The sequence below is a fragment of the Bufo gargarizans genome, chromosome 4, assembly GCF_014858855.1.
Source record: "Bufo gargarizans isolate SCDJY-AF-19 chromosome 4, ASM1485885v1, whole genome shotgun sequence".
In the NCBI taxonomy this organism is placed as follows: Eukaryota; Metazoa; Chordata; class Amphibia; order Anura; family Bufonidae; genus Bufo; species Bufo gargarizans.
In genome coordinates, this window is record NC_058083.1 from 304183025 (window position 1) to 304208168 (window position 25144).

The window sequence follows — 25144 nt, forward strand, 5'->3', positions numbered from 1 at the left end:
GGTGGTAGCATCATGCTGTAGGGATGCTTTTCTTTAGCAGGGACAGGGAAGCTGGTCAGAGTTGATGGAAAGGTTTATGGAGCTAAATACATGATAATCCTGGAGGAAAACCTGTTAGAGGCTGCAAACGTATTGAGACTGAGGTGGAGGTTCACCTTCCAGCAGGTCAACAACCCTAAACTTACAGCCAAAGCTACAATGGAATTGTGTAGAACAAAGCATATTCATGTGTTAGAATGGGCCACTCAAAGTCCATATCTAAATCCCATTGACAATATGTGTCAAGACTTGAAAATTGCTGTTCAGAGGTGCTCTTCATCCAATCTGACTGAGCTTGAGCTGAATTTTTTGCAAAGAAGAGTGGGCAAAAATGTTAACCTATAAATGTGCAAAGCTGGTAAAGACATACCCTAAAATATTTGCAACTGTAATTGCAGCAAAAGGTGGTCCTACAAAGTATGGTACTGATTTGGGGGGTGGGGGGTGGGGGGTGGGAGGTGGTTGAAAACATGCATGCCACACTTTCCAGATTTTTATTTAGAATTTTTTTTGAAAACCTTGTATAATTTTCTTTTCCCTCAACACATATTTGCTGCTTTGTGTTGGTATATCACATAAAATCTCAATATAATGCATTTAAGTTTGTGGGTGTAACGTGTAAAAATATGGACAAATTCAAGGGGTATGAATATATTTTCAAGGCACTGAACTTACAGAAGGAACAACCACAGCACTTGTAATTACCTTTTGGAATAGATAATTTAAGGCAGTCTTTTTTGGTAAAGAAATCGCTTCTGACTTGTTTCTAATGGTAGTATTCCTCCTGAACGTGATCAAGGGTTTTGATGAAAAAAACAATATTACCTAATGGAGGCTGAGAGACAATTATGACCAGCAAAATACAATTTAATTTACAGACCCTTTTGCGTAGATATATGGAGAATAGGATGTAGTCCAAAAAGACTGCTAAAAAGTTGTTTCCTTTGAACCCCTGTAAACCAACTTTTTTGCCCAAGCTTCACAAATGCATAGATTGTCCCCCAATGTGGCTGGCATAGGTTCCATTACTGAGCCACTTTCTAAATACCTTGATTGGCTATGCCTTATGCTTAAAAGCATTTTCTCGTATTTAAATTTGTACAGTAGGCTCATGATTTCGTCCTGTCTAAAAATACATTCAAGTTTGGGGAACAGTGGTATCACCAGAAGAATGGGACAGCCATGGGGACTCTTGTAGCATCTACTTTTGCAAATATATATTTAGCTATATTTGAAGGCAGATAAATGTATTCAGTTGATAATCAATTTATTAAGTACATAAAAATGTTTTTAAGTTTTATCGATGATATTTGTATCTTTTGGTTGAAGTCAAGAGAATGATTTGAGGAGTTTTTGGACAAAGGAAATTAAATGAATATGAAATTCACATGTAAATTTGGAGACAATAGTATTGAGTTTTTAGATGTTTTAGTTACTATGGAAAAAGGTACTGTAATAACTAAGGGCTATAGGATACCCAGCACCACTAACTCACTATCACATTATAGAGGTTTTCACTACCCCCCTCCATTGTAAAATCATACATATGGCCAGTTCATTAAAGTACATAGTCCCATATGGCCAGTTCATTACAGGGAGTGCAGAATTATTAGGCAAGTTGTATTTTTGAGGATTAATTTTATTATTGAACAACAACCATGTTCTCAATGAACCCAAAAAACTCATTAATATCAAAGCTGAATATTTTTGGAAGTAGTTTTTAGTTTGTTTTTAGTTTTAGCTATTTTAGGGGGATATCTGTGTGTGCAGGTGACTATTACTGTGCATAATTATTAGGCAACTTAACAAAAAACAAATATATACCCATTTCAATTATTTATTTTTACCAGTGAAACCAATATAACATCTCAACATTCACAAATATACATTTCTGACATTCAAAAACAAAACAAAAACAAATCAGTAACCAATATAGCCACCTTTCTTTGCAAGGACACTCAAAAGCCTGCCATCCATGGATTCTGTCAGTGTTTTGATCTGTTCACCATCAACATTGCGTGCAGCAGCAACCACAGCCTCCCAGACACTGTTCAGAGAGGTGTACTGTTTTCCCTCCTTGTAAATCTCACATTTGATGATGGACCACAGGTTCTCAATGGGGTTCAGATCAGGTGAACAAGGAGGCCATGTCATTAGATTTTCTTCTTTTATGCCCTTTCTTGCCAGCCACATTGTGGAGTACTTGGATGCGTGTGATGGAGCATTGTCCTGCATGAAAATCATGTTTTTCTTGAAGGATGCAGACTTCTTCCTGTACCACTGCTTGAAGAAGGTGTCTTCCAGAAACTGGCAGTAGGACTGGGAGTTGAGCTTGACTCCATCCTCAACCCGAAAAGGCCCCACAAGCTCATCTTTGATGATACCAGCCCAAACCAGTACTCCACCTCCACCTTGCTGGCGTCTGAGTCGGACTGGAGCTCTCTGCCCTTTACCAATCCAGCCATCTGGCCCATCAAGACTCACTCTCATTTCATCAGTCCATAAAACCTTAGAAAAATCAGTCTTGAGATATTTCTTGGCCCAGTCTTGACGTTTCAGCTTGTGTGTCTTGTTCAGTGGTGGTCGTCTTTCAGCCTTTCTTACCTTGGCCATGTCTCTGAGTATTGCACACCTTGTGCTTTTGGGCACTCCAGTGATTTTGCAGCTCTGAAATATGGCCAAACTGGTGGCAAGTGGCATCTTGGTAGCTGCACGCTTGACTTTTCTCAGTTCATGGGCAGTTATTTTGCGCCTTGGTTTTTCCACACGCTTCTTGCGACCCTGTTGACTATTTTGAATGAAACACTTGATTGTTCGATGATCACGCTTCAGAAGCTTTGCAATTTTAAGAGTGCTGCATCCCTCTGCAAGATATCTAACTATTTTTGACTTTTCTGAGCCTGTCAAGTCCTTCTTTTGACCCATTTTGCCAAAGGAAAGGAAGTTGCCTAATAATTATGCACACCTGATATAGGGTGTTGATGTCATTAGACCACACCCCTTCTCATTACAGAGATGCACATCACCTAATATGCTTAATTGGTAGCAGGCTTTCGAGCCTATACAGCTTGGAGTAAGACAACATGCATAAAGAGGATGATGTGGTCAAAATACTAATTTGCCTAATAATTCTGCACGTAGTGTAGACTATGTAGACTAAACAGTCAAGACACCGGGGAAGATTATTTACTAGCAAAAATACATCTATATTTGGCGTATGTCTGAAGCAGATTGTGGCACAAAGGTTCTTTGCACCATAATCTGCGACTTTTCCCAGCTCACGCCAGATCTAGAAAGGTAGGCGTGGCATGGACGGTGAAAGCAGATGGGCCAGCGGGCCTGTCTCATTCATCATTTTCTATGCCTGTTTTAGGAATAGAAAAATGGTCTAAATCTATGTAGATTTAGAAGCGTTGGTGTATTCGCTGAAGTTATGAAAATGCCGGCTCCTCTACATAATATCGGTGGATCCACTACCAGTGCAGGGCCTTATTAAGACAGGCTTCTGAAGTGTCCCACTAGGTAAATGTGGGCACTACATAAGGGTCAATTGGGCCACGTTGTTCTCCAACTCCTGAGGGACAGTGGCGTTGTATTTTACAGTCCATTTTAATGTATATTGCAATGTTTTTATGTGTATTTTTCCCTGTTATATGGGTATCAGGCCTATTAGGGTGTAGTTCCTCCTCCTAGACAGTAGAGGGAGCTAGGGAACCCCTAGTATAAATAGCCAGGTCCTGTTCAGGGAAAGAGCTGTGTGCACTTCAGCCAGAGAGGAGCTGAGGGCCACCTCCTGACATGCAGCTAGACAGCCCAGGCTTCTAGTTGCCACCAGGAGAAGTGTTTACCTCCTGAGAGAAACTGAAATTCCCTTAACCAGAGCAGTGCAGAGCCAAAGTGTTTCAAGCCAACCTGAGGGCTGAAGGGCAGAAGGATTTTACTTAAAGCAAGGATATATATATTCCTGAGGAAGTTTCCCCTACCAAGGATAAAGCCAGCATTAGGGCATACGGGCCTTGGGATAAAGACAGACAGGATTCTGAGGAAAAGTACAACCTGATCTGTAAGTGTTTAACCCTCTGAATATATTGCAAGAACATTGTACCTGCCATTTGTATAAGCCTGCTAGTGACTGCTGCTCACATATGAAACTTTGCCAAAAGACTGTAAATAGTTAACTGTTTCCAGTAAAAGGAAGTTTGGTTCACCACAACATCATGTTCCTCAATTATTACTATCCTAAATCGGTGTGCCACCATTACCGGCACTGGCGTCACAAATCTAACCCTTTAGGGACCCATGACGTACCGGTACGGCATGGATCCCGAGTCCTTAAGGACCCATGACGTACCGGTATGTCATGAGTTTAAAGTAAGATTGCGGCGCCCCGGGGGTTAATCCGCACAGGATGCCGGCTGAAATCATTCAGCCGGCATCCTGTCACAACGCTGGGGGGGGGCGTATAACCCCCCCCCGGTATCGGCGATCGCAGCAAACGGCAGGTCAATTCAGACCTGCGGTTTGTTGCGATATCTGCTGTTTCTGATCCCCGCGGTCCCTGACCGCGGCGATCAGAAACTTTAGTATGCCGCAAATATATATTTATCACCCCCCCTGCACCTCTGAATGATTTTAGCCCGGTGGGAGGTGCAGGGGGCGTTGCGGGTCCGTACGGATCGCTGTATGGAAAGAGTTAACAGTAAGATGCGGCTCCCTCCCTCTCCCATCGGGGGGCTGCTGTGCCTTTGCAGCCCCCCGACAGGATGGGGTGACAGAGGGAGGGAGCCCCAGTCCTTACCCTTCCCGTCTGCGAAGTTGTGGCCACAACTTCGCAGATGGGGAAGGTTCCCATGGCAACAGGACGCCTTCTCAGGCGTCCTGCTGTCCATGGTGCTGAACAGATCTGTGCTAAAGGCATAGATCTGTTCAGACAAAGTGTAAGTAAAATACAGTACAGTACAATATATATTGTACTGTACTGTATTATACAGACATCAGACCAAGTGGGTCTGGGTAAAAAAAAAAAGTGAAAAAAGTGGAAAAAAAAGTAAAAATCAAAAAACACATTTATCACTGATTAAAAATGAAAAAAATAAAATTCCCTACACATATTTGGTATCGCCGCGTCCGTCACGACCTGATCTATAAAACGGTCATGTTACTTTCCCCGCACGGTGAACGCCATAAAAAAAAACTATGAGAAAATAGAAATTTGGCCCACCTTACTTCCCAAAAAAGGTAATAAAAGTGATCAAAAAAGTTGCAAAGTGCCAATCAAACCGTCATCTCATCCCGAAAAAAATTAGACCCTATCTAAGATAATCGCCCAAAAACTGAAAAAACTATGGCTCTTAGACTATGTAAACACTAAAACATGATTTTTTTTGTTTCAAAAATGAAATCATTGTGTAAAACTTACATAAATTATAAAAAGTATACATATTAGGTATCACCATGTCCGTATCGACTGGCTCTATAAAAATATCACATGAGTTAACCCCTCAGGTGACCACCGCAAAAAAATAAAAATAAAAACGGTTTAAAAAAAGCAATTTTTTGTCATCTTACGTCACAAAAAGTGCAATAGCAATCGATAAAAAAGTCATATGCACCCCAATATAGTTCTAATAAAACAGCCATGTCATCCCGCAAAAAATGAGACCCTACTTAAGATAATCGCCCAAAAACTGAAAAAAACTATGGCTCTTAGGCTATGGAGACACTAAAACTTTTTTGTTTTTAAAATGAAATCATTGTGTAAAACTTACATAAATAAAAAAAATTGTATACATATTAGGTATCGCCGCGTCCGTGACAACCTGCTCTATAAAATTACCACATGATCTAACCTTTCAGATGAATGTTGTAAAAAAAAAAAAAAAAACGGTGCCAAAAAAGCTGTTTCTTGTTACCTTGCCGCACAAAATGTGTAATATAGAGCAACCAAAAATCATATGTACCCTAAACTAGTACCAACATAACTGCCACCCAATCCCGTAGTTTCTAAAATGGAGTCACTTTTTGGGAGTTTCTACTCTAGGGGTGCATCAGGGGGGCTTCAAATGGGACATGGTGTAAAAAAAAACAGTCCAGCAAAATCTGCCTTCCAAAAACCGTATGGCATTCCTTTCCTTCTGCGCCCTGCCATGTGCCCGTACAGCGGTTTACAACCACATATGAGGTGGTTCTGTAAACTACAGAATCAGGGCCATAAATATTGAGTTTTGTTTGGCAGTTAACCCTTGCTTTGTTACTTGAAAAAAAAAATTTAAATGGAAAATCTGAAAAAAAAGTGAAATTTTGAAATTGTATCTCTATTTTCCATTAAATCTTGTGCAACACCTAAAGGGTTAACAAAGTTAGTAAAATCAGTTGTGAATACCTTGAGGGGTTTAGTTTATAGAATGGGGTCATTTTTTGGTGGTTTATATTATGTAAGCCTTGCAAAGTGACTTCAGAGCTGTAGTGGACCCTAATAATTGGGTTTTTGTAAATTTCTGAAAAATTTAATAATTTGCTTCTAAAGTTCTAAGCCTTGTAACATCCCCAAAAAATAAAATATCATTACCAAAATAATTCAAAAATGAAGTAGACATATGGGGAATGTAAAGTCATCACAATTTTGGGGGGTATTACAATGCATTACAGAAGTAGAGAAAGAAACTTTGAAATTTCTTAATGTTTGGTAAATTAGGTATTTTTTATGCAAAAAAAATAATTTTTTTGGACTTTGTTTTACCAGTGTCATGAAGTACAATATGTGACGAAAAAACAATCTCAGAATGGCCTGGATAAGTCAAAGTGTTTTAAAGTTATCACCACTTAAAGTGACACTGGTCAGATTTGCAAAAAATGGCCAAGTCCTTAAGGTGAAATAGGGCTGAGTCCTTAAGGGGTTAAAGGGATCTTGCCACCGGCACATTAAACACCTGCAACATCCAGGGCACCTCATCTACCATCAGGCTTGGTCCCTATACACTGCGGGTGCCCCAGGGGTCTCCTGTGTCAGCTTCTCCATCACTGCTGTATGCCTGCCCAGGGTCTTTCAAGAAACTGTGAGTAACCCAGAGCAACCCTCGTTTGCCTAAGTAACCGTGACCTCACCATCGCAATACCCTGCAGGGCTGCGTATTGCACTTCTAAAACGCTGGTCTTCATAAATGACCCCCTGATTTTTTATGTTAAAGTCAGGAATTAAATGCACGATTATTGCAAAGAGGTTATAAATGAACTGGATAAAGGTATAGAGAGAGCTAGTATCACAGAGAGTTTGGGCAAACAAAAAAAAAAAACTTAGAGAAAATAATAGAGTTGTATTTTCTTTTAAATAAAGCCCTGCAGCTGACATCATACGCAGAGTTATATTAAAAAATGGCACATATTGAAGAATGAAATTCACGGTTAAAAACCCCTTCATCATGTTCAGAAGGAATACTATCATTAGAAACTAGTCAAAAGCCTTTTCAGCATCAAAAAAGACTGACTTACATCATCTATTCCAGGTAAAAAAAAAAGGTAATTACAAGTGTGGTAGTTGTTTCTTCTGTAAGTATAACATGGAGACATGGTTTGTGATGATAGGTGGTATAGAGCATAAGGTATGACATTTCATTGATTGCCAAAATTTGTAGTGTTTGTTCTATGTTGTCCTTCTGGTCCTTTTTATATAGAAAAGACAATTAGATGTTTATTTGAGAGCGTTAGGGAAACATTTTTAACTTGATGAACACAGGCAGAGGTTCCCCGCGTCTGATTGAACATATCAGGCAGATGCATAATAGCGACCCTGGAGTGTTGAAGTTCACTGGTATAGAGAGTGTTAACTCTCCCAGAAGAAAATATCAACATGGAATTCTACTCCAGAGGAAGGCAAGCTGGATTATTAGATGCAATGCGATGGGAGCATTAGGACTAAATGACAAGAACAACCTCACTGTATTTCGATAATGTAAGATGTTGGCTAATTGCATTAGTTATTTTCTATGTTATTTATATGTTCACCATGTTACTGATATTAAGTAACGTCAGTATAAGGGTGCATTCACATCACCGTTTAGCTTTCCGTTCTTCTGATCCGTCAGAAAAAGAGAGAGGAAAAAAATGGATCCTGTAAAAATCAGATCGTGTTGCATCAGTTATGCATAGGATCCATTTTTCTACAGGATCCAGTAAAAAAACTAAAACAAATCCTGTTGCATTTGTTTTCACCCGTTTGAGACATTTCCATCTGAGATCTGTTTTTTAGATGGAATCAAAAGTACTGCATGCAGGACGTTTTTTTTCCCTTTTAAATAATCGGATCTCAGACGGAAGTGGCTCAAACGGATGACAACTGATGCAACAGGATCAGTTTTTTTACAGGATCCATTTTATGGTGAGTGTTGCATTGTTTCATCTTTTAAAGATTAGATTATGAAGTATTGGATAAAGAGCACCACCTATCCATTGCTAGACTGGATAATCTCCATTGAGTTTCGAAGTATTGCAATGATTGGAACTGAAGAAGGTAGCGCTGGCATATTGGTTTTATTGAAGCATGTTAGGTGACATTATTACTAGGGGGCAATATGCGGGGTATTATTATTGCTGGAGGGCACTATTGGGGCAATATTACTACTGGGTCCTTCGTGTTGTTCTCTGTGAATAGATACTAAACTTAATCTTAGCCAAAAGGCCGCAAAGCTATGTTGAGCTGCACTGTAGTATTTTGTTCTGCTGAGACAGTATTTTCTCCTGCACTGTGGTATTTGGTTCCACAGCAGAACCAAATACCAAAGTGAAGCATAATATACAGCCCCAGCAGAACCAAATACCACAGTCCGGAATAAAATATTGCCCCAGCAGAGCTAAATACCACAGTGCAGCACAAAATACTATCCTAGCAGGTATTTGGTGCTGCTGGGCCAGAATATTGTGCTGCACTTTAGTATCTGGCTCAGCTGCAGAACCAAATACCAACTTATAGCCCTAAATACTGACCCGCCCGGGTATTGCTGGCTCAATCTACATGTTTGCTCCACCTACTTAAGTTGACCCCACCGACTTGGGTCAGCCTCACTGCCTATTTGCGCTTGCTTACAACTTCAAATTCCCAGCCCACCTCTGTGCCCACCCTAGACAGCATATACTCCATCTACCACTCCCCTCATCCTTGCCCTTATAGAGTATGTAGACTTGGTGCCTAGGGTGGTACCAGCTATAAATACAACCTTGACTCCAAGTGCTTTACTCACACTATTAGCTAACTGTGCATACATGAAAAGTGATGATTTATTGCATACATGATAAGCTCTTAGGTAAAACTTATAGTATTCAAATCAAGTTTTTTTTTACTGAATTGTAAGCAATGTTTTAATTAATTATTCATGTCAATAACCATATATACAAAAATAGAGCCCCTATATTTATATTGGTACATCCAACTCCCACCCCATGAACATCCTTAAACTTCTCAGGAACATCCATGAAAAATCTATTTTAGGATTCTGATGTGCATGATTGTCCTGGAAAAATCAGGACTGCTAAAACATATGAAATGGATAATGCAAGATCATCCTATTTGCATTAGGTGATGGTCACAGCTATCTCCTCCCCCTTCCTGTACAGTGACCTCTAAACAGAAGATTTAAAAAAAAAAAAAAAAAGCCCTCTCTAATAGATGTCAATGAGTCATCTCCAGACTGCATGTTCCTATGCTCCATGTGACTGCTATAAAACATAGCTCTGAATGCTATTAAGAGTAGTTCAGGCAAGATGACTGCCTATAGTGATATATAAAAATTAAAAAAATTCAATCTACAGTGGGAAAAATAGAAAAAAGAGGATTTAACAGTATGTCACTTTAATTAGTGAAAGAAAGCATGAATGATAAATTTCCTTGAAAACAATGAGATAATGAAAACTTAATAGACAGAAACAATTGTTCAATTGACTTTGACAAGTACAACATTATCAGCTTTGTGTACTGAATTAAAATAATTCTAATAATTATCGTTAATGTCTTGGCTGAAAATAGAAAAAAATTCTAAAGAACTGGTCAAAATAAATGTGTATTGGCATATTTTAAAGGATTTGTTCAGTATCTCTAGAAAATCATGTTCCCCGATTTAATTATAATGTAAAAAAACATGTTAGTTTATAAACTGTATTTCTGGAGAAATGCAAATATATCAGTCACCAAACAAATGTTCATGGTGCAGTACATTGTAAATGTAGCATATTTTGTGCCGCCGATCCGCTCCTCAACTAATTTCAGATTGGATTCTAAAACATTGCTGTGGTTAACCATACTCTTATGCTTGTCCTATACATGGGGTATCTATGAACTGAACACAGGCTTGGTGCATTTATGTAATAAACTCAATTTAACAAATTTTACTTTATCACGTCTCAGTTATTCATATATACAATTCATATATACAACATAAAGGCAAAAATCAGAATCCATTTGCTTGCATTGACCCATTCACAGGGGCATATAAAGAAGGCTTTTGCAATTATTTACTTTGACTTGATATTGGAAAGACTGTAATCAAACTGTAATGCCAATTGGTGTTCATTGTGCATATGTGTGTGAGTAAAACACAAGGACACCTCCAATGTCAGCTACTGTGGAGCATGAACATTTGGGCACATTCTAGGCACCACTGGGATATCAGAAATCAAGCTGCTTTTTTAAAAGTCTTTCAGAGCATTAAAGCAGAACTCCAATTACACCTCCTGCTAGGATGTATTAGCTAGATGTTTAACATCAGCTGTTCTTTTTGCTTAAAACTTCTCTTTAGCTCGCTCTCCAGTGAATCTACGAGAAAAGAATACATGGGTTGACTGAAAACTTTCTCTATTCTTAGCTAAAGTGTTGTCATTGTGCACAATATATAACTTTTCATATAATCTGAGGAGACTTCTATAGAGAAATTTCAATCAGTATTGGTACACTAAAACCAGGAGTGAAATTGCAGAGAAAAACTTTTTCTGCCATTCCTGGTTTTGACTTTCAAATACTGGTGAAACATAGACCAAATATTGGTCATGTGAAAGTGGCCTATCATGAAGTATTTTTCTTGTGATAATTATTTCTAGTTATTTATTTTGCTTTTAAACATATACACTCTTCTGCATATCAAGAAACGTATGCCATGTTCAGATCCCAGATTTTTCCATAAATGAAAAAATGCATCACATTTATGAGTGAAATCCCATTCAATATGTGACATGTCACTTAGTGGTCTAGACTACATGGGAAAAATATGTAGCTGTATTAATTGTCATTTATATGGAAACTTCATAGACTTCTGCTTGAGTTTCTGTATACTTACTGCCAGTTCTGTTCTAGCCCTTACCAACTAAACTGTGATGTGCCAACAGTAGAATGTGAGCTATCACCTCTGAAAGAAAGTCAATTAAGCGGGGACTCTAAGTGATACAAAATGTAAAATATGTTATATATAAGTAAGGAGGAAGTGGCTGGGGCAGGGAGAGAATAAGCAGGCTCAGAAGCCTACCTCTGTATAAAGATGAGACCAAAAAACAACAAATGGAGGGATAACAGAAGGCACTAAAGCATTGGACCACACAAGCTGCAAATGATAACGGGGAGTACCCACCTGAGGCACAAAAAGGGTGGCTGTCAGACTGAGAATGTTCTCTCGCAATTTTTATGCTCCATCATTTTTAAATATATTTTTAGAGCAGTCAAATATCCATCTTGTAAACATTGTTAGGGCTGAATACTGAGCTAGCATGATCGTGGGCTTAGTTTTGGTGGATGTCACTATGACTTTCATATGGGGGATTTAATAGGCTGAGATTGACATCTGAGTGCTGTTGACATCTGTACTTTTACTTCAGCATATCCTATATAAAAGTTGAATGGATAAGTAAGGCTGATGACATCATACACCAATATCTTTCTACCTACTACTTCAGTCTGAATAGACAGACTATAAGAGCAGCTACAGGAATCATAGATGAATATTTGAAAAAAAAAAAAAACATACATATGTTCATCTAAAGAAACTGATAAATCAAGACAAGTCCTTTATAAAACTAAGCCATCACAGCCATCAACCGATTGCTCTGGGTCCAACTTCAGAAATACAAAAAAATAACAACAATAAAAGCTTATATTGTAGAAGGGAAATGATGAGGAGGGACATCTGAACTATATACTGTATTTTTCACCCTATAAGACACACTGGCCATAAGACGCACCTAGGTTTTAGAGGAGAACAATAAGAAAATAATATTTTTCTTTAGATAGACCAGCAGTCAATGCTAATCAGACCTCAGCTTACAGACCCTATCAGACCTTAGCTAAGACCCCAATGTGAATGACACCCAATCAGACTTTAGATAAGAACCCTTTGCCTCTCATCAGCCCCATATGACTCTAATTAGCCCCCATTGCCTCATATCAGACCCCATATGCCTCTCATCAGCTACCATATAATCTCCCATGCCTCTCATCAGCTACCATATGAGCCCCCATCATGCCTCTTATCAGCCACTATATGAGCCACCATGCCTCTTATCAGCCCCCATATGAGCCCATCATGCCTCTTATCAGCCACTATATGAGCCGTCATGCCTCTTATCAGCCCCCATATGAGCCCCCATGCCTCTTATCAGCCCCCATATGAGCCCTTATGCCTCTTATCAGCACCCATATGAGCCCCCATGCCTCTTATTATCCCCATGCCACAGATAACTTAAAATAAAATAAAAAACACTTACCTCTCCTGCTCCAGACGGTGCCGCTCCTCACCTACAGTGTGCACAGCATGAGGTTACTGAGCGCACTCACGCTGTGCGCAGCCACTGCATAGCCGACAGCCCTGGACCAGGAAGCGGTGAGTACAGAGCCTTCTTGTACTATTGAGCGCTTCCATTAAAAAAAAATTGTCTTATGAGGAGAAAAATACAGTGCACTCTTTGTAACTCCCCACTCTGTATGTATAGCATAATAATAAGGAAACAATGCTTTCTTTGACAAAGACTAACAGTATAAACTCTTTTCCATAGACAAGTCTCACATAGTCCATATCTTCACATAAGACTGATAGCACAAGAGAGCGCAACCTGTAAAGGTCACCAGAAGCCAGCCCAAGTATGGCAGTAGTCTGTTCTCAACAGAACTCAGTTTTCAGCTCTCAACACACAGCTATTCTCTTACCCTATTCACACAGGCAGTTTGACCTCCTTAAATACATTTTGAGCCACAGCTGAACTCCTCGCTCAGCAGGGTAAAACCTGGAGTTTAGTATGAGATTGGCCTTATTACCTAGTCTCTACAGCCACTCTTATCGTTCCTAAATTCCATGCCTTAGAATCCACCTAAATGATACACTTAGCAGTTACACGTTTTTTTACACGACTTTTAGCTTCGACTGTACATAAATAGAGAGGTCCCAGCAGCCGGAACCAAAGCCGAGTTGGGATCCAAGTTTTAAAGTCATTTTCCACTTTAAAAATCAAATACCAAACTTATTCAACAAAGTCTTGTGAGGCTTCGTGAAAACCTGACTTTGCCTCATCGGAGGCTGTACATTTTAATGCTGTATGGAGATGCATCTTCATACTGCATTTATCCAAAGTTTTGAGCAAAGTGACTTTGAATCTAGGATCAGAAGCTTGCTTCGCTCATTACTACTCTGGATGTTAGCTGATGGTCATAATAATGGGACTTGAATGTGTACGTGTCAATTGATAGGATGATGGGTTGACTCTAGCCATTATGATAAAATAAACACGTGTTAAACAATCTATCACCTAGCTGGTGATACTTGCCAATTTTACTTTAATATAGTACATGGCATTCTTCTCAATTAGCTTCAAGAGCTTAATATTACATAGAAAACTGTACGATACCATTGACAAGGATGATTATGGCCAAATCTAGCCTTTTCAAATGTTTGACAAGTTCGTGCTCTATCAAGTGATGCTGCATTCTAATTACCTGCATTTTAACTAATCATTACGCTTAACACCTTGCTTAAAAATCTCAGCTGCATACAAATGTGTTACTTAAGATGGAGATAACATATATTTAACATTTCATTAGCGAGTTATATGCTTTTTGAATGCTAAGAGGAACGCATAGGACTTTTAAATGTAAGATAATGGTTTAAAAGTTTGAGACATGGTCACTTCAAATATTGATACTGTGAATCTTATGCTTGTGTCATCCTCACAAGCAGGAACGAGGTACTGAACCACAATGCAGGAGGTGCAGTAAAACATTCTTGGCTTATAACTGTCTACAGGCTCATGCACAAGCTTTGAGTTGTAGTACAGCAGCCACAGGGCCATACTATACCTCAATATGCCTCTGATGTCATACTGATGTTTTTGGAAGTTTCTTGTCTGATTCATACAAGAAGATAAATTTACCATCCTGCATTGCATGCTGTATTATGGAGAAAGAATTCTTGTAAGAAAGTATAGATCTCTGATGCATAGCATGGAGCCATCAGGACTCTGAGCTGCCATACAGATACCAAGAGCATGGCTCTGCCATGTACATAAGCCTTACTATTAGAACACAATTTATTGATTCTACATTGCGTTACATTTATTTAAAGAGACCGACTCATCACATGCTGCTTTTACTCTTATAAATAATTAACTATTTCTCCTGTTACCAACATAGATTAATGGCATTTTCCTGAATTTACCACTAGGGAAGCTCTGTGATTAGAGATTTTACAGCTTCCACTAACTGCAATGGTAATTCTGCAACGTCTTATACAATGAGCTCCTCCTTATGGTGGCTACAGCCAGCCAGTTTTGTAATATATTATGTGAGGGAATGCAAAGGTTTTAGAACTGTATGAGAGAGCTTTATCAATGTATATATATTAGGTGTCTAGTGTAAGTACATTGAGAATTATGGTGTTCAAAATGGACACCATAGTTATAAAGTACCTGCTCTATTTATATAGCCACAATCTGCCACAATAAAAAACGGATCCATCCCCCATTGACTTTCAATGGAGTTACTGACAGATCCATCTTGGCAATGTTAAAGATAATACAACCGGATCTGTTTACAACTGATGCAGATGGTTGTATTATCAGTAACGGAAGTGTTTTTGCTAGACCCTGCCGGTAAACGCTAGTCTGAAAGTACCCTAAGTCAGTGCTTGGAAGTTATTATTTTGGAGCAGCATAGTTTACTAGCAACACACATCTATGATATAGCATCTCAAAATATCAGTTTTAAAAAATGGCTCATGGTAGGTGGTGGGCCAGATTTTTCATTATGGCCATGAAGCACCAAGTTACACCTATGGACTTTATGTTCATCAACTAAGAGGCTGCTGTACAACTTTTAGTATGAGGAATACCATTGCTTTTGTCTACTAACTGAATAGTTAGAACATGGGGTTTCACACTGCCCACACAGGTAAGTGATTTTGTGTGTAGGTATGAAAGACGCTAAATATATATATAAAAAAAAGAACACTGATTTATCACAGTAAGGGCGGGTTGGCATTGGCATTATGCAACTACAGAATCCGGATCGTGTAATGACCATACCCTTGACAATTAACAAAAATTTTGTTTTTTTTACATTAATATGTCCTATATGTCAAGCACACTCGCATCCATCACTACAAAAGCCGTTAATGTGTATTTATTCACTGAATACCCCAGTACCTTATAGAATAGCTATGTAAACCAGTGGAAACCGGAGGCAATTGGGAAGTCGTGTCATGTCTGTAGATGAGGATCCTCAGCGGTATATTCACAGCTCACATTTTGAAGCATCCCAGTTAATGAAGAGATGAGTAAACACGCTGTTTGCCACTGATTGCACAGTTGGCTTCTCAATATGTTTCTCAGATCGTTTTTTCTTTTGGAGCATTCAGTTATGGAGTTTGTGTTTTTTTTTTGAGCTGTGCTGTGTTAAGTGACATAGTGCCTGCAAGATGATTGCATGCTCTCTGATTTTAATTCACAGGCTGACACAGAGGTAAAATAGCAACGCGCTACAGAATAACTGTCTTCAAAAGACTTTTATCACTAGCTTGTTTGAATCTACCTGCAGAATATTTATACCAAACAAGAGATTTATAAGAACAACCAATTTAGCTAGTATTATAAAAAAAACAACCTTTTGTTTAGAACAGATAAGTGGGAAATACAGACTGTGCAAGATGAAGCATTGGAAAAAAATAGAGGAAGCACAAACTTCACAAGCAAAAATAAAGAACAAAACAAAGAGGAGACAACAAATGCTGCAGATAAGAGCTGATGGCAAAGGTAATTGATGACATGGCCTGCTTCTTAAAACTAAATATGAATAGAAATTCATATCCCCTTGTAGCAGTGTGAAGGAAGAGGGCTCTTTCTATATTACTATTGTGTAATAGTCTGATCATTTATACATATTGATAAAGAGAGTGTTATTTAAAGTGCTTGTTCACGGGGGCATAGCTATATGGGGTGCAGAGGTAGCAGTCACTACCGCACCCAGGAGTCTAAGGGTTCCCAGACACCCTTGTGCCACAAGACACCGGTATTATAGAAAGTGCTTGCTGGTCAAGTTACACCTCTGGCTGGAGAGGGGTTAGATCATGGGGAGAGGGGTTTTAGCCCTTTCAATTTTTGCCTAACACGGCATGAAGGTTATGTGCTTTTCTGCCCCTAGCCACAAAGCACTGAGGGATCAGGGTCCTAACTGAACTCTTTTACCAGGGCCCATGAGTTTTTAGCTATGCCCCTGATTGTTTTTATACCCTAATATTAAAGGGGTAATACACTCTCAGCAAATACAGCTTATTTATTGTATAACGAAAAGCTAAACAGTTGTCTAAATACAATATCTGTTTTTATGATCTCAAGCCTTTATTGTTTACTGCTACTGGATATGCATCTGTCCTCTTCATGTGTTGGACACAAACGTGCAGAACCAATACCGGTTATTAGAGTTTAATCTTTCGAAGGAATATTCCTAGAATCAACATTTGTCATCTGTCCAAAGGACTGGCACTGCTATCCATCTCAAGACAGTTAGAGTGCCAGTGCACATGCTCGATCACTACTATATTGAAGCTCCTCCTCACAGCAGGTAAGGAGTCCAGTAAGAAGGAAATCAAGACAGGGGACCCCCATGCTAGTGATCAATGGTGGTCCAAGTGGTAACACCACCAATAGTCATACATTGATCACCTACATTATGCATAGGCAATAGATGTTGATCGTGGAAATACCTCTTTAAGAGCCATGCACTTGTGTGTCCAACACATGACCAGGGCAGATTTACCGTATAGTTACTGAAAGTAAACAATGAAGATTCCCGTTGAATGACAGCAAGCAAGGCTTCTACTGAGTTAGTATATTGGAAAATGATATGATGTTTCATTAAGCATATAATAACATTTGTTTGCAACAATGAGATCACCCCTTTAAGGTGTTCCCTCACTTTCATCAAAATGTTTAAAATCAGGCAATGTTGATTTGCTGTATAGTTAGTTTATCATTCATTTCTACTATGTTCCACAGCTCTAACATTCCATTGATAATACCCAATATTACAAAATCTTATAGAGACAATTTATTCTGGTGCTTGGAATCTAGAATCAGTATTCCGTATATAATCTTGGTTTACTGTAACCCACAGAAGTCAATGGTGAGTCTATCACATGGAGTTTTATCCTGAATATGACTTTTATGGTGCAGGAGATGAAAGTAGATTCTCCTCAGTACATAGCAGAGGTATGACAGGAACTAGTGTTAACCGAAGCAATCTTCAGATGCTTCATCCAAAGTCGCTTAGTTTAACACTTTGGAATAATACTGTACAGAGATTCATCTCCATACAGTATTAGAATGTATGGGCTTTGATGAGCCGACGGTAGTTGTTCGCGAAGTCGCGCATGACTTTGTTGAATAACTTCGGTAGTTGATTTTTTAAGTGGAAAACCACTTTAAAACTTGAAACCGAATTCGACTTCGGTTTCAGCTAGCACCTAGGACCCAAAGCCAAGTTTGGTTTCAAGTTTTAAAGTGGTTTTCCACTTTGAAAATCAACTACCGAAGTTATTCCACGAAGTAACGCATGACTTTATGAATGAACTAACTTTGGCTCATCGGAGCCCATACATGCAAATACTGTACAGAGACAAACCTTTGTACAGTATTATTCTGAAGTTTTGAATGAAGCGACTTCGGATAAAGCATCCGAAGCTGGCTTTGTTCAACACTAGCAGGAAAATGTATTGTTTAAAGGAGCAAGCAATAAACTACCATATATAACTAAATCTGTGCTGGCTAAACAGCTGCCTGTTCATTTCTATAGTAGTAAGATTTTGTGCTTGTATTAATTAATAAATTAAGTGGCCCCGAACTCCTCTGTATTGATTGTATTAAGATAACAGCTATCTGGGAACTTTTTTTTTGTGTGGCAATTCCAGTTTAATAATCTCTTAGCTATCGGTGCATAGACGTGTGTGTATTGTTTTCTTCTAGTATGGGCTTTTCTGTTTTTAGTCTCATTCATTTTTTTTTTTAATTCAGTAAAAAAAGACAGAAAACACTCTAGTAATGCATCGCTTATAGCAGATACAACAGCCACAATCTTGCTAATAATAAATACTGCAAGTGTCTACAGATAAGCTGCATGAAAGATGCATGTGACTAAAAAAGGGCAATGGGACACTGGGAGTTATATATTTTTTTTTCCATGGTGTATTTTTATTGATATTTGAAATTTAAAATACAACCATAACCCAAGAACTAGGAACAAACATTGAGCATTCAAGCAAGGGATAATGTCATTATGCAAGGGAATAAAGGACAGGATTCCCCACATACCAAAGATTATTAAGTGTCCACTCATTAAAAGGTGTGACTAAGCAGAAATAAATGAAGGTGGAAGATAATTTTTACTGTGACACCAAAGTGAAGCAAACCTCAGGAAGTAGGGACTAGAGAGTATATGAGGGGAAGGTAGAAAAATGGAATGGAGATAGCTCCAAAAAACAGAATAGACAAAGGTAAATAGAGAGTCAGAACAAGGAAGAAAATAAAAAATAAAAAGAGGGAAAAGAGATGCAAAGGGGAAAGTGAATAAAATGATGAGATTAATTTGCTTGTTAGTCTAGAATGACCAAAATTGGAGGTCATGACTAGGAGATGATGGCATAATCTCTTCAAGTACTACAAAAATTTAAGTACCTATCATTAAAGATACTAGGTGAGAATGTTGTTCACTTGAAATCAATCTACATGGACCTTGAACTCCAAGAAAAAAATAAAATAAAATAAATTTACCAAGAAAGAGAGTTAGTTGGCCTACAGGATAAAAAGACAAAGCTTGGGATACATAACTAAATGTTAATATGGAGGATTAATATCCAAAAGTATTTATGTTCTAATATATTACAGTGAGTGCCTAAAATAGTAAGCCAGGGTAAGAGCAAACCAATATGACATATGATTGCATAGGAAGCTTGATAAAAACTCCTTAGGGATTTGAAGTGTTGCATGGGTAAATGTTATTGAACATGTTAGCATATTCAGGATCAGGCTGGGAAGTGAATGTGGTATTTATTTATTTTTTAAAATATTTTATAATGTAATGTACAGTGGTTTTTTTTGTTTATTTTTTTAACCAATATCACTAAATCCGTGAAACATCATAAAGGTATGAGATTAGTTTTCTTGACTAGGATAGCATATGAGTGCTAGCTAGACTTGCTATGCTAATTATATATTACTGGTTTATGTAACAATTCATACATATACTGGAATAAAATAAGGATAAAATAGTAATATTTTAAAACATTAAATACTTCACTGCCAGTTTTGAAATCAGTACTAATTTGTATAATAAAACTGTTAAAATCTTCAAAATTATAAAGCCAGTCAACCAATTAGGTATACCAATGTTTGTCCCCATGAGATGTCAGAGCTTTGTCATCATTATCCAGCATTCAGGAGACAATTCCTTAGGACATTAAAATAATGAACACAAATCCCCCCAGTAGGGCTCATAGAACCAGGACAGAGTAGATCGCAATATGGTGCTCTCTCTCTTGTCTTAGCTGAATAGAGATCTATGGGCCCATAGAGTGATATGTGAGCACTTCTCTCTCCTTATTCTGTTCAGTGGGTGTCTCTGGTGACAACAATTAAAACTTTTAATATGTCTCTTTGACAGGCCCTGTTAGTGTAGATTGCTCCTTTAGCCACTCTACAAAATACACAGTTTTGACATAGTTAAATTTTTCCAATTGATTCCTTTTCTAACAACTTGTAGCCCTCTTGTTTTTTGTCATATTTTAGATTCATTACATTCAAATTAATTCAATCAACAGAAGAGGGAACTTAATAGATCCAAAGTCTTTTATTAGATTCACTCCTCATTAGACTGATTGGAACGAAGGACTTCTCTCTCAAAAATGTTATATAAAGCAGTATGTGATTATTATTATTATGTGTTCTTGCATAGCAAGACCACATACTATTATCTCACATATATATTATTATTATTATTATTATTATAGCCAAATTTGCCACCCTAACTCCTCCCACAGTTTTTACACTACATAGACAAAAATTTACCAAAACGTGCAGATTGTACCCGATCGGATTGCTATTACTTTGTGGAGCGATCCCACCCCCGGGGCCCCCGTGGCGGGCCCCGGAAGCCCCCTTTTTTCCCATAGACTTTGACAGGGTAAATTTTCAAATCGCTCCCACTCGCCAGGCTTTGACGCTAAAGTCACCAAACTTGGGTCACTTAGTCATGGAGTCAACCCGAAAACTTTGGGCACATTTCGGGGACCCCAAAAAGTGGGCGGGGCCACACAGAACCAATCAAAATCTCCCCATTGACTTTAATGAGAACTTCAAATTGCTACTCCTCCCACATTTTTAGGAGTACAAATTCCAGACTTTGCAGACTTGGTCGGCACCCACCCGAGTACCTTGCTTTTGCTTTGTTACCCGATCCCACCCTCCGGGCCCCTGGGACAGGGCCCCCAAAATCCATGTTTTTCCCATTGACTTTGACAGGGACAATTTTCAAATCGCTCCCAGTCGCACAGATTTTAAACTAAAGTCACCAAACTTGGGTCACTTAGTCATGGGGTCAACCTGAAAATTTCTGTCACATTTTGGGGGACATTAAAAAGTGGGCGGAGCTACAAACCACCAATCAGATTTTCCCTATTGACTTCAATGAGAAACTTTTAAATTGCTGTCATTCTCACAGTATTTAAGCCAGAATACCCAAACTAGGCACCGTAGGTCATTGGGTGACTGGGGTCAAAAAAAATTAAAAAGTGGGCGGGGTCTACAACGGCCAATCAAATTTCAGCCATTTGTTTAAATGGGAAAAATTCAAACTGCCGCTGCTCTTAGACTGTTAATGGCAGGGTTCCCGAAACTTGGCACAGTTGGTCACTGGAGGACTGTGCCAATGTATATCTCATTTTGGGGATGCTAAAAAGTGGGCGGAGCCACAAACAACCAATCAGATTTTCCCTATTGACTTCTATAAGAAACCTTTAAACAGCTGTCATTCTCACAGCACCCAAACTCGGCAGGGTGGGTCAGTGTGAGACAAAGGTCAAAATTTATAAAAGTGGGCGGAGTCTACACTCCACCCAGTTACTCCGCCCACTCCAGTTGTAAGCTACTGGTGGAGGCAAGAACACATCACACAATTTCCCCAGAAATTGTACCTTTTCTAGTTATTATAAAAATTCTTGAAGAAAAGTGAATGGATAAATCTAAGCAAAATGATGCTTCAAGTCAAATACAAAAAGATATAAAGGAAGAGGCTTTAATCGTTTTTCTTCGAATTGCATGTTTAACATATTCTTGCAGAATGATGGTATCCAGTTATGCAGGTTTCAACACTTCTCAGTGGTGCAGTAACAGAGGCAATAGATTTACATCTCAGGCAGCACCAAATATACATCTAAGGCAACTGTATGGATACATATCTAGTGAAAATCATTTGGCCTCAACTCCAATACAGTGCACGTAATCCCTATAATTTGTCTATACTGCAGTACAGTCCAAGGGAGATTATGACTTTTTTTTTTAACATACTGTAGTAGAATATAGTGTTGCTTTCTCTCTTCTTCTTCCTGCCTTTTTTGATAGTTAAAACACCAAAGTCATATGCAAAATAATGCAAATTACAGAATATGACATCTTTATTTTGAGTCATTGCTTAAGAACTACAGTAAATTCTAGTCTTATGAAATAAAGCAAAATAATTAAGCAATACTATAGAATACAGTGCAGTACAATACCTTTTTTAGAGGGAAGTGAAGGTGCTGTTGCATTTACTGGGGAAATTGCAGGAGTCATTGGCTGCTTACCAGCTGTGAAGGGTAAAAAAATTAAATCAAGCACTGCAAAATAAAACATATTAAAATATAGGTGTTGGACCCCATTTATCTAGCATTTGACATGGATAGGCTGAATATTATTGCCTAATATTCCCTTTAAAGATGTTCTCCATCTGAATTTATTTTAAGAAAATGTGATAGTAAGGATTCCTACCAAGCCTCCTTGTTTACTTTCTGTCTTTACTTAAGTGGCAGTGTGCTTGAAGTGAGACAATTGGTTGCTAGAGAAACTATGTGCTGGCTAAATATCCCAGCTTCTTACAACCACTAAGTAGTATGGACAGATTATTTGGTTCTCATAGACTGCTCTTGGTCTCATGCACCTCCATATACCTCTGATTTTATAAATAGATACAGTATATCAATGAGTGGATGATGGTTTAGCACAATATGACAGAACAGTGCTTATGGTTCCACAGTAGAGTGTAAGAGACTTGTGCCTCTGTACAGTGTCCTGCATGCAAAGCTGCACAGATCAAAGTTTGATTGACATTGTATCATTGTTTTGTAAGTGGGACCATAACTTGTATTGTTTCACCCTAGATTAGAGTAGACTATGTGGAGTAAAGATCAGATCATTTCTTGATATTTGTTTTCGTGAATTTTTCAAAACATTCAATTTGGGTCTAAATAATATGTTCCAAAATTGGTACATAACCCTCTGATCTCCTAGAACTTTATTTTTTTTTTTAGGCTCCTTCTAAAAAGTAAAGACAACTAAGCCTATCTGTTGACTAATAGTGTTGGTCTCCCTAATGTAAAAAGTACCTTCAATGCCAGTCAGTGAAACAAAGCCGCTTTCTCTTGAGACACTCAGTGCTCGTGTCCTTTAAGAAGGAGAACTGGCAGGCATGTTTCACTCAGAGAAATACAGTATTACACATCGGTCTCTCTCTCTTTGGGTATCACCCAAATTGAATCACAAAAAAATTGGGTTTGTTAGAATCCAAATTTTTGGGGGAAATCTGGGACAAATATGGAATCAGAAGAATCAATTTGCTTATCTGTAATGTGGAATACTTCATTAAAGGCAATGTAACATGTTAAACAGTTGATAATCTGACTGCTACGTCAAGTTCTGTGGCTGCTTTATTAAAAGAAGTGTCACATACTGATGAGATTAAAAAGAATAACTTTTTAAAGCTAAGTTGTTCCACAGTGGAAACACGGTGGAAGTTTGAGGAAACTTTAAAACTTGCAATACTTGTCATATTGTATCAGCTGAACATGTTTTTTCTCAAAGTCAGGTTTACTCATTATTCTTTGCTATTCTTTCTGGAATAATGCAGTTGCATTGACAGCCACCCTCGAGTCTATCCACATCAATAATGTACAGTATTACTGCTTAATAGATTCTACTACACATACATACAACCTGCAGGATAAAGGATTTCATACATTAAGCAAAAACGTATTAGTTGTTTGACATTTGTAAAAAGTATTTATAATTGCAAATCCCAAACTTAGTCAGTTAGTAATTGTAAGTGAAAACACAAAAAGATATTATAATGAATACAAAAAATATCATTAGATTTTTTTAATTTTGTCAGATTATTTTTTCTATTTGGAAAAGAGAAAATCCAAGTGTGGAAGCATTATCTTTTCAAGTATGCTTTTAATAATTTTACATAAAGACATTATATATCAACAGTAGTATATAGGTACTCGTGCCCAGGGTCATAGCCACAGTAGGGCATAGATTCAGGTCACTGCCCTTAAAGTGGCACTGAGCTTTTAACAGATTTCTGGCCATTATGTGACTTTTGTATGACATTTATGACTGTACTTGCTTGCTGAGACTAGCTGCCTTCCATTGCACACATAGAAAGTAGATGAAAATCTCCTTCCTAACTGTCTCACAGCCACTTAGAAGCTGCCCTAGGATTATGGAGAACATTATAAAGTGATCTATATGTTTGTGAATGAAGCACTTGTGATCATCTATAGGCTTCCTCCTATGTAGTTGAGCAGTCCTGCTTGTCTGTGTATGCCTCCCTATTTCCTTCTTGACCCCCCCCCCCCCAAACACACACTTGCATTGACATTCGTAATATGATACTCCTGCATGGATGATAAAAATGCATTTTTCAAAGTGAAAAGCAATTTATGGGAGAAGGCTAGAGTTGGTACACAGTTGAGAACTGGACATTTTTTACTAATAAAGTATATTATAAAGTTTATTGTGATTACTTGTAGTATTGATTTATGCAAAGTTGTGTGAAAAGTTAGTAACCATTTATGGTCCCTTTACACAGACAGGCCAATTATTGAGGATAAACATTCATAATTGGCCTGTGAAAAAGGTGCAGGCAATCATCAGATTTAGGGTCCATTCACACATCCGTGTGTGTTTTGTGGATCCACAGATCCGTGGATTTACAAAACACGGACACCGGCAATGTGTGTTCCGCATTTTGCGAACCACACATCACTGGCACTATAATAGAATATGCCTAATCTTGTCCGAAATTGCGGACAAGAATAGGACATGTTCTATTTTTTTTCGGGAACAGAAATGCAGTCCCGGAAGTGCGGGTACAAATGCTTGTTCATTGTTTTTATGCAGAATATCGTACAATGATCTGTTGCCCAAGAATGATGCTTATGTATGGAGAAAAATGATCATTATTGATTGTCCCCATACAGTGGAAGGTGATTGCCCTAATCAACTGATGATCAGTTATTTATAGGGAACATTTAGCTTGTTTCTGATAACTGTCTGAAACAGTGAT

At 38.3% G+C, this 25144-nt stretch overlaps 1 protein-coding gene across 1 annotated transcript in view; it reads right to left on the bottom strand.

Moving 5' to 3' along the window:
- The window catches only part of LOC122935391 (titin homolog), an 848771-nt gene that overhangs the window by 702667 nt on the left and 120960 nt on the right, over positions 1 to 25144 (bottom strand). The window contains exon 7 of the mRNA XM_044291163.1: positions 22314 to 22385. Within this exon, the coding sequence (XP_044147098.1) occupies positions 22314 to 22385 (72 nt within the window). The remainder of the gene's footprint in view (positions 1 to 22313; positions 22386 to 25144) is intronic.